Source organism: Colossoma macropomum, unplaced genomic scaffold (genome assembly GCF_904425465.1).
Source record: "Colossoma macropomum unplaced genomic scaffold, Colossoma_macropomum, whole genome shotgun sequence".
Taxonomy (NCBI): Eukaryota; Metazoa; Chordata; class Actinopteri; order Characiformes; family Serrasalmidae; genus Colossoma; species Colossoma macropomum.
The window spans coordinates 27,949,780-27,960,333 of NW_023494803.1; the positions used below are offsets into that span (position 1 = coordinate 27,949,780).

Consider the following 10,554-nt stretch of genomic DNA (forward strand, 5'->3'; position numbering starts at 1 on the left):
GTTTATTTACTGAGTTTAACATACTGGAAAAATACGACATTAAATAGAAAATGTGCCATAACCTTTGAACAGGCCATATTTTATGTTTCATTTTTCCAATAAATTCCAATATGTTAAATAAATGTGAACAAGTGTGTTCTCTGTAGAGGATGTGTTGTTTTTACTTAGAAAATCAACAAAACATGTAATTTGACCAGAGTTGCTCAAACTTTTGCATACAATTGTATTTACAAACTTCAACTAAACTGTTGCAGTTTCAGTGTTCCTAACATATTTGAACTCAACCTGAAATCAGTATTGACTTTTTTTGCCTTGTTAGTTCATATCTCTGATCATATTAAGCATGATTCATCATATTGTATCTTTTAAAAGACATTCAAATGTAATTCAAAAACACCTCTTAAACGACTTCTGATTTTTAGATACATTACTATGCATCAGTAGGCAGAGAAAAATAATATTAACCAATACTATAATGGTTAACTTTACCAGAGCCTTTACATTATATGAAGGTGTGGCATAGAATGTAGCTTAGGAAATTCCCTGTTTCACTCAGAAATATGTCACAGAAGGAAAATGCGCTATGATTTCCACTTCATGTTGCCTTTAAGACGAAACTGAGATGAAACTGCTATGAAATTGTTTTGGCTCCAAAAACCAGTCTAAATTCATACATCACTCACTACACTAACATAGTGCTTGTATCTGAAAAATGTTATTTTAGTCTAAACAATCATTAATACACAGTGCATGATACTTTCAAACAAAGGAGAGAATCATAGTTTCAAAGGCAACATTTAATAAAGCATAAAAAGCAAAGACACCAGAAATGAAGAAACATTCTATTTACAAAAATTGCAATTTACAGCTAATAGGCATCAACCACAAGGTAAATATTAACGCAGTTGCTCATGCATATTTTTTGTGCATATAACAAAAGCCCTGTGTCATCAGCAGGTGATGTACACACATATCATTGTACAATTTGGAGACAGACTCTGTCTATCACTCCATCTTGCGTCTTCTGCTCTTTAGCAACAACTGAATCAGTTGAATCATACTTTCTATTCTATTCCATGTATGACTAACCAAATATATTAAGCTTTAAATATTTTATTTAGAAAATTAAACCATGTCTATTGGCTGCATTTACATAGCACTTGCTATGTAGATACCTCACAGCATAACAATGAGTTTTTAATAAATATGGTTACAGAAAATGACACAATGGGGCTACGCAGATGCTTTTAACATTTGCTTTAAGGGACTCTGAAAGTGCAGGGGAGTGAGTTCACTGAACAAATGCACTCCTAGTGAAAGATCTCAATGTGACTCAGACAGCTTTTAAGCAGCGTGGCTGAACTCTGCTTAGGCACTTGATTGGGTGAGACTTGAGAGCGGCCAATTTGATTGGCTGCATCCCAAGTCGATCCCCTGTCCCTTGAGTCTCTCATACTGTGGTCATGAGTTTTAAAGAGCCTGATCGGAAGCGTAGGATCTTCTTCTTTAAATTGTGGGAGGCTTTGATTTTGACAAAGGCTTTGGCCTGTGCTGAGGTCATTTCACGAGTCAAAGTGGACCCTGCTGAGGCCTGACTACACTGGGGCCAGTTCACCCCTGCGCTGCCCTCTGAGTCACTGCTTGTGCTGCTCTCTGCCACAAAGTCTGCCTCGCTGGCACTCGACTCACTGTCACCGAAACAGTTGGTGGTGTAGTTACTGCGCTCATCTTCACTAGTGTCCAGTATGGTAGAGTGAAAGAGAGAAGCACACTCAGCAGAATACTCTGAGTCACTGCCTACATAGGCATATGGGCTGGTGAAGTGTGCACTGGAAGGGAGATACATGGCTGATATATGGCCTAGGATCTCCCTTTTTTGCCTGCGATGAGCCCTTCTGAAAGCCTCCTCATAAGTCACCTCTGGGATGCCCCGCAGCCTACGGTGGTAGTCATTGCGCTTGTACTTGGGCTTGGCTAGCACTGCCTCATGATGCCTGTGGTGGCCGTGGTGTCTTTGGGAAGATGACCTGCCTGTGGAGGAGCTGTGCTTCTCCAGGATTCGCCCTTCAGGGATCGCAACTGGTATCCTTTTGGCTTTACAAGAGGTCCTCTTGGAAGCTTTGTGAGAATGATTTGCATCTTCCACTGGTCGAGATCTCCTGGATCCTGCCCGATGATGCCTGTCATGGCCTGCTTCTGAAAACGCGTCGGCAGCATGGGTCCTAGATTTGGTGCTGGTGCCGTTCTTGACCTTGACAATTTTGACGTTCTTGGTGCCACCCTTCCGAAGTTTGACATTCTGCTCCTGAGCAGGGATGTACTGAGCACTAACCATTTGTCCTCCCTCATCCTGACTCTGAGAGGAGGAGCCCAGACTGATGAGCTCTGGGGCAGGCCGTTCTACTTTAACCGAACCGGCCACTGGCGCCTGGATCTTCTGGTTCCTTTTAGGAGTGCATGCTTTCTGAGCTGATTTACAATCCTCCACTGCTGGGTAATAAGAATGCTTGTTAAGTTTAGGGGAAGAGACTGCATTAGGGCTACCCAATTCCTGGCACTCTTTAGCAACAACAGTTAATGGCTGGCCTTTATTGGCCCCAGAGCCTCTCTTCTTTAAGAGACTATTTGTGTTAATGTCACCATTGATTAAGTATCCATTAGGTGGTTGGCTTTGAGAATAGGATGTTCCATTCTCTACGTGTTCTCCTTTGGACTCAACAGACCACTGTCTTTGTGGTGACACTGTGCTGGGGTCAGTGCTAGAGGTTGCTGCTGCTTGCAAACTGGTCTGCCAGTTAGCCTTGAGTTCAGAAGTCCTTGGTTGGGTCTGTCCTGCGGTAGAAGGCCGCACACAGAGACTAGCCTGTCGTAAGACACTCTTAGAGGGGTCTGTGTTTATGCTGGTCCTGGGTTTATTTGTTCTCATCGGCTGTGCTCTCCTCTGAAGAAGTCCAAAGATATAACTGTCCAGTCTTTTGTTGAGAGGAGTTTGTGAAGCAGGCCAAGAAGTACTCTGGGGTTGCTCAGGTTTTTGATTTTCACCAGGGATTTCTCCAGACTTTGACAGACCACCCTCCTCTTTAAGATGGCTGGCCACAGACTGAAAGAAGATGGGGCTTTGGACAGCCACAGCATGCAGAGGGCTGGGGTAGCGGTACACGTCATTACCATTCTTAGCTATCAAGTCACAGTGGTACTTAGACAAGCTGTCGCAGGGCCCATCTGGAGAAGGAGAGTAGGGGGCAGACAGGGATCTGCGGACTGTTCCTGAACTCAAATCCTCACACTGCCCTTCACACTCTGCACACACTCCCAGCTCATCTGCATAGAAGAATAGAGACTGTTAGCAATATAGAACAAGAAAAGACAGCGAGATATCCGCAAGATGTGGGGTACAATGGTTGGGTAAATTCTCCACCCCAAAACCACTTCTAGTTTATATATAGAAAACCTCTGTTTCAATGACTGTTTCTATGAGAGCACTGAGAACACTGAGCCTAAGTGTTGAGCTAAGTGGGTGGTTGATTAGCTTTGATGTGCAAATGAACCTTTTGCCTTATTGGTTCATCAGAGGTGTGGCAGGGGGCATTTGCAGAGCTGTGAAACTGTTTCTGTCTCCAGTATTTGAGTTTTCTCTTACCCTAGCCTTCCCTGTTTGCACTGTACCACATTCCATTGTTTAAAAGAACGTTCTGCTAATTAAAACAACACAGACAGGCAATAGTTCATGTCCTGTCTGTGGAATGAAAGCCTTTTCTTTATGCCAAAGCTTAGGACATTAACAAGACGACATGCTAAAAATAATAATGCTGTATGTGTTTAAAACTAGTAAACAGTATTTTGTTCCAGCTAATCACTTTCACACAAAATGCAAACTGCCTAAATACCCAGAAACACCCAAACTAAAGTGTGTTCTCACCTGCATACTTGGGCCTTCCATCAGAGGCACACAGAGAGGTGTCGAGGGGGGCACACAGGCAGGTGCTGGAACGACAGCTGGACAAACATTCACTGAAGACTGAGTTGGAGGAATTAGAGAGAGAGCCTGAAGCGCCATCACTTAACTCGTAAAAGCCTACAAGGAGAGAAAAGGGACACAAATTAACAAAATGAAGCCAAACGTTTTTTCTAACATGAATTTAGAGAGTATCACTTTAATCTATGACATAACAGCGCACCCCACTTTCCCAAAGGCAATGTACATAAAAGTATGAAAGCTATTTTGCAATATAAAGCAGCTAATACGTAAAGACACAAGTACCTATTAGGAAGAGAAATCTTTTAAACAATGGCGACATTCACTTAGGAGCATACACATGTGCAATCAATTTCTGTTTTATAAATACTTCATGCAACAAAAGTGTAGTCAGCCCCAGCACTAAAATGACCTCTCGTATTTGGAATGTAAACTAACTCAGCTGGGTAGGCGGCTAGCACAGGGTGCAGATTGTTCATATTACCAAATTAGTGCTTAAACAGAGAGGCTAAGCAGTCTCCAGCCGAGATTAGGCCTGGCAGGCACACATGTTACTACTGGCATTTCTGTGTTCACAAAGCAGGTTTATAATGAATTATATAACTCGATTAAGACTTCTGATTATGGGGCAATGTAAAAGGAATGAGAATCAAGGAAATTGCAGTGCACTGATTTGGGACCCTATATGTTGTGTAATGTTATGTACTACGTTCTTCCTGTAGTATCAAACTATTTACAGAAGACTTCTGTGAGTGAACAACATGGTCACTCTTGAACATTCTTGCTCCAACTGAATCTTTTGTACTTGAACTACTTCCAAAGCCTCTAAAGCTGTCTAAAACCCCAAGCCCGCAACCTTTCCCAGGCCAGCACCAACCTGAGCTGGGCCGGCTGTCGGTCTCCACATGGTCATGTGAAGTCTCTGTGTCCAGTCGCAGGTCACTGATCTGTCTGTCCAGCTCCTGGAGCTGACTGATCAAACCAGCATCTCGCCTCCGCAGGCAGTTCTAGAGGAGAAGAACAATGAAATGAAGTCAGGACAACATCCCTGCTGCTACAGTGGGGGGAAATCAACACTGCTCCACACAGTGCAGTCTTAAAACAGTCAATACATGGGGATAACAAGCTATTGTTTTTGGTGCTCTGGTATTCAGGCTATTGATTAAGAAGGTTTTTGTCTCGGCTCTTTCAGGTAATGTGGTTCCCCACTGGAACTGAAGTCTATTTCCCACAGTTGTCCGGAGTGCTGGTGGCCTGGAGGTACAGATCAGACAAGTGTAATAGACTAAATTAGAGTCACGACTGGTGGGGGGAAGGCCCATTCGGCTTAAAAACACGCCACTTATGTGGAATGGGACGCATCTGACAACACCCGGATCATGTGCTGCATTCCAAATTAAGTGTGGTGAAATGGCAGACTGAGGAAAAAGTGCCCCCTCAAAGCAGACATGCATAACTTCAAATGGGCCATAATCATCGGTGCATTATCTAGTGCACATTTGAACTGCTGTTTGCTGACAGGAGCAGTGGAGATTCCAGTGCTATATGGAGCAGCGGAATGGCGTTTCCTCTGCTGCAGACTGGCAGGCAATAAAAACGTGTAGGCCTGACAGGCAGGCTCTCTGTGATTTATGGGCTATGGCTCTCAGCATGTCGGGCTGTGGAGACCATTTTTACACGGAGTCCATTTGCAGAGAGGGCCAATGGTTATTTTAGAACAGCACTAAATTAACCCAAGGCAATGCTGATAGCAAGAGCCAAAGATTATGAATAACATGTTTGTTCTTTGCATAAGTGGAGCTTTCTAATTTATACTCACTGATTATTTTGTTGGTTATGAAAAAATATTAGTGTGTAGGCTGTGTAGCAATTCATGAGAGTATTTCAGGTTACTTTGTGAGCAAAGGACACAAACTTACTGCCATCCCCACACACACACAACAAACAAACAAACAAACAAACAGGCATGACTCATTCAGATTTCTCATACATGTACATTAAAATGAAGCCAGCTAACCTTTTATCTACATCCTGTGACAACTGTGGTAAGAATCTTAGCGTTTATAAACGCACCATTCCTTTATTATTTGGACACAGAAATAAGGCGAGGCAGCACTGACTAGTAACTATAATCTCTACATGCGTTAAACTCCGCTCTTGGAAAACTTCTACCTCTTCGTCTATTGTAAGTCATCACAAATCTGCTTCAGGCGTGCTGAACCCCCCCGGAGAATGAATCCGTACATTTCACATTCAGGAAGCTGAATTTAAATAACATTAACTACCGACTAAAGCGCCATCCTGCTTTTCTAATGATCGCTTTACAGCAGTCAGCTGCGCTTCCTTCTCTTTATGCATTCTGGTCTAAGGTTGTGCTGCAGGAACCGCTTCATTAATTCACTTTTATTGTCTTAGTGAACAGTTGGTTTTAAATCTGCTCGACAGTTGGTTTTAAATCTGCTCGACAGGTTAACAGATTTAAAAAGCAAATGGATTATTAATATCGTCTAATTTATATTTGGGGTTCCGCTGGATACGTGCAGTATCTGAGCTTTGTGTTCAGAGCAGACATTATCTGCCCTAATTTGGTGCTGGACTGCGGTGAGTGAATGAATGAAGTCCAATATCGGCTGAACCGAACACGAGCTCAGTGCAGCTCAATAACCGAGGATTAGAGGGAAAAACACACAATTCAAGGAAAACGCATGGGGGACATAACCTCACCCGCACGCGCGCAGAGAGAGGGAGGGAGAGAGAGAGATGTATAGTGTGTACACATACACACACAACAGAAATGGGAAATAGACAAAGATACATAAACATAAAACAGACATAAAAAGATAGATAGATAGATAGAGAGAGAGAGAGAGAGAGAGAGAGAGAGAGAGAGAGATGTATAGATAGAGAAAAAAGAGAAAGACAGAGAGAAGAAAAATGTGTAACGTTATATAGACAGAGCGCGAAAGACAGAAAAAGAGACAGAGAAATGTGTTCATAGAGAGAGACAGACAGAAAGAGGCAGAGAGAGAGAGAGAGAGAGAGAGAGAGAGAGAGAGAGAGACAGAGAGAGAGACAGAGAGAGAGAGACAGAGAGAAAGAGAAAACAATCACCAACACTCCTCAGTGTGATACGCACCAGCTGTTTCCTCAGTAATAAAATGTTCTCCTCCAGAAGTTTCTCCTCCTTGTTGAGGTAGCTCTCCTCCTCGCCGCTCGCGCTCGCGCTGCCTCTCTCCTCGCGCTGAGTGAGCGCGCCGCGCACGAGCCCCTCCTGTCTGTGTCTCAGGTACTCGAGCTCCCCGAGCCCCGCGAGCGCAGCGTCCAGGCGCTCTCGCGTGCGCGCGCGTTCCCACTCCTCTCTGCCCTCCGCGCGCTCTCTTTCCGCGCGCTCTCTGGGTTCCCGCAGCGCCGCGAGCATCTCGGCCAGCGGCGCCTTCATTACAGCCGCTCCTCTACAGCGGAGCCTCAAAACCCACCCAAACCCACCAGCTCCACTCACATGGTCCAAGTCCACTCACGGGGCAATCAGTCACGCGCACTAAAGCAGCCCCAAAAATCCACAGAAGAGGCCAAACAACTCCTGAAAAAGTTCAGTAAAGCTGCAGAAGTGCAGAAAAGAAGGGTTCCTGCTGGAAAGTTAGGAAAACGCAGGCCTATAAAAGTGTCTCGCTGCAGTGACCAAAAAGAAGAAGGAGAAGAAGAGGTCAATATCCAGCGTGTAGAGAGAGAGGAGGTGATGCAGTGTAGAGAGAGAGGAGCTGCTGGTCTATGAGGAGCTGCTGGTTTTGTGCTCCGTCCTGTCGCTGCTGCTCTAATCTGAAGCTGCAGTGTCGAAGCGTTAAAGCAGCAGCGCGCCCTCTGAGCCGCCCAGCGTCCTAGTGCCCGCCGGTTTAAGCTCCGCCCGCCTCCTCCTCACTCTGAGAGCACAGGGAGAGCAGTGAGTAAAAGTCAAATTTACTCTTTACTGACCACCATCACAACCACTCAGATAGTAGAAATATTTAAAAAAGGTAAAAAAAAACGAGGTGTAGGACTGCATCTACATTCAGCACATTCAGATCATCTTGGTCAATGGTTATTGACAATTCTGCACTGCTCAGAATAATTAATGAAGTGTGGGCGGGTGTAATATATGTGTAATATATGTGTAATGTATGTGGGCGTGTCCCAGTTAAAAAAATACATCCAACAATGACTGGGTTTTAGAAATGTCTACAAATAAGGCTGAATATAAATTAAGACATGAGGGAGAATGACTGCCCTCTACTGTTCTTACTGTACTACACAAGTCTGTGACCAACTGCACAGTCAAGGCTAAAGAACAGAGAAAAGTACTGCTGGATGGACATGCATATTTTCATTCATCCACATATCCATTTTGTCGGAACAAACCCTTGTATCTCTATTTTTTACTTATTTTTATTTGAAAGATGCTTCACGCCGTGTTGAAATTTCTTGCTTGGAATAAAATCATGTTAAATTCATGCCACTTAAAGTTCCCATTTTGGAGATCTGAGGTTTTCGTTCCGACAGTGGTGATAATACAGTACTGTGTAAAATCAGTACAGTACTGTGAAAATTGTTCATAACTATTTATCTTTGCAGTAACAATAACAGCAATTTTATAACAACATCTCTACAATGATTTGTAATAACATTAAAATATATATATACACACACAAACACACATTTTCTGAAACCGCTTATCCTTCTGGGTAAAATATATACAAGTAAACATAAAAATAATAAATTGAACCAAGACCTGTTTATAAAATGTTATCAATATGTAGAAGAATACAGTTGGAAGAACTGGCTTCTTGCTTCACTCCAGCCATTGCATGGATTTGTTACATTCCATCAGCAGCACACCTGATTTAATTTAATGAAGGATTAAATAGCTGAAGCAGGTATTGTATGGTAACCATAAATGCTGGGCTTTCTCAATAAAAAAAGAAAAGCAAAAACCCTGAGACACTTAACATCATAATTTGTTTATTTGCATTTATTTTGGTGTTAATATTTACTAAGCAGATAAACGGCTTAACATATAATTTTCTCACATGTCTAAGACTGCACAGTGATTTATGCACTATATAAGATTTATTTTTACATTGTAAATTAATTCTCATTGATTCTCTAAAATTAATTTTATTAAAAAAAGCTAAAGCTAAACAAAGTATGCAGTTACATTTGGGAGTGTTGGTTTCTGCCTTTCAGATGAAATGTTCATGACTACTTTACCAGCGTGCATCTGTAGACATATGTGGAGCATGTTTATCATGTAGTCTGAAGGCCGGATTTGAAAAACATATGCGTGTACTCTCCAGGCCTGCACTGGCACATTAAGCACACAGCTGCCCCTAATACCACCACCACATGGAGGAGTGAGAGACTGGAGCCACATATCTCGCACAGCTAATTAGACAGAGCAACTGACAACTCAAAGCAGACAGCAAGCAAGATCATGTATCATGTGTCATTCAGCAGAAGTAAAGAATGAAATGTTTCTGGTTGTTACATTCATGCTACACTATACACTATATATATATATAAATAAATATAACATGCTAGTATAGCATTAAAGAATGTAGCAACAAGAAACATTTCATTGGGTACGTATAAATATATATATATAAAACAAGGCCACTGGAACCTATCATTGTAGGGGTCAAGCATTGTTTGTTGCATCACTGTTGTTGATATCACTGTTGTCTTACACTGTGTTCTGATATATTGAGAAATATGCTGATCTGACTTTAATAAGGTGATCAGAAAAGAGCAGCATCTAAAATACATGAATAAATTCTCCATTAATTTAATTTTATTCCAACCTAATTACAAATCTTCAATGGGCAATTTATATTTAAAATAATTGTAATTTCATGCTGAATAAGAGAATCACTTGATTTGGAGAAAGGGAAGCATTCACAAAGGCGAATACAAATTAAGCTGGAAACAGCCTCTGGCTTTGTGTCTGCATGTGAATTAGAATAATTTAGTTGCTTTTGCATCACTGATGGATGGGCTCATTTCTGCAGAGGGTCTTGCAGCTTGGCGGCTAATTAAAAGCAACCGCACCTCCAAAGCTTCTGTCCATCAAACCCAGCAAATGGCTCTGTCAGCTCTGTTTGATTTGCAGCTAAAGCAGGCAGTGGAAAGACGCTGCACAGAGGAGGAGCAATATGAGGCGAGCACAAAGCTAATCTCTCTCTCTAAACATGACAGGGATTTAGGAAATGGGATCCATGGCCACTTCTATGAGGAACAGATGTTTTCAAAACAGCTGGTGACTCTTCACAAACATCCCTGAATGAAACATTAGCCCGAGCCAGTGGTCACACTCTCTCACATACAACACACACATAGACAGAAGGAGCGTCAGTCACTTCAGGGCCCATTCTGACAGCAGCAATATTTCGTGTCATGATCTCTCCGTGCCCTGAGGCAAGGTCTGTGATACGCGGAAAAGGAAGTGACCCGGGGTAAACACACTGCGTAATTAGATCAAACGAGGAGCTTTTTGTGGCATCCTAATCAAATCTCTGAGGCAAACAGGAATAAAGTCTATCTATGAGCCA

The 10,554-nt window shown here is 42.6% G+C and overlaps 1 protein-coding gene across 1 annotated transcript; it reads right to left on the minus strand.

The window, feature by feature from the left end:
• Nucleotides 1-779: 779 nt before the first annotated feature.
• On the minus strand, nt 780-7,921 carry dact1 (dishevelled-binding antagonist of beta-catenin 1). The gene is made up of 4 exons (XM_036593767.1): nt 7,113-7,921; nt 4,854-4,983; nt 3,920-4,075; nt 780-3,321 (listed from the first exon to the last, which is right to left on the minus strand). Exons 1-4 carry the CDS (start codon nt 7,413-7,415, stop codon nt 1,451-1,453), a joined length of 2,460 nt encoding a protein of 819 aa, XP_036449660.1. The 5' UTR covers nt 7,416-7,921; the 3' UTR covers nt 780-1,450.
• Between the last annotated feature and the right edge of the window lie 2,633 nt (nt 7,922-10,554).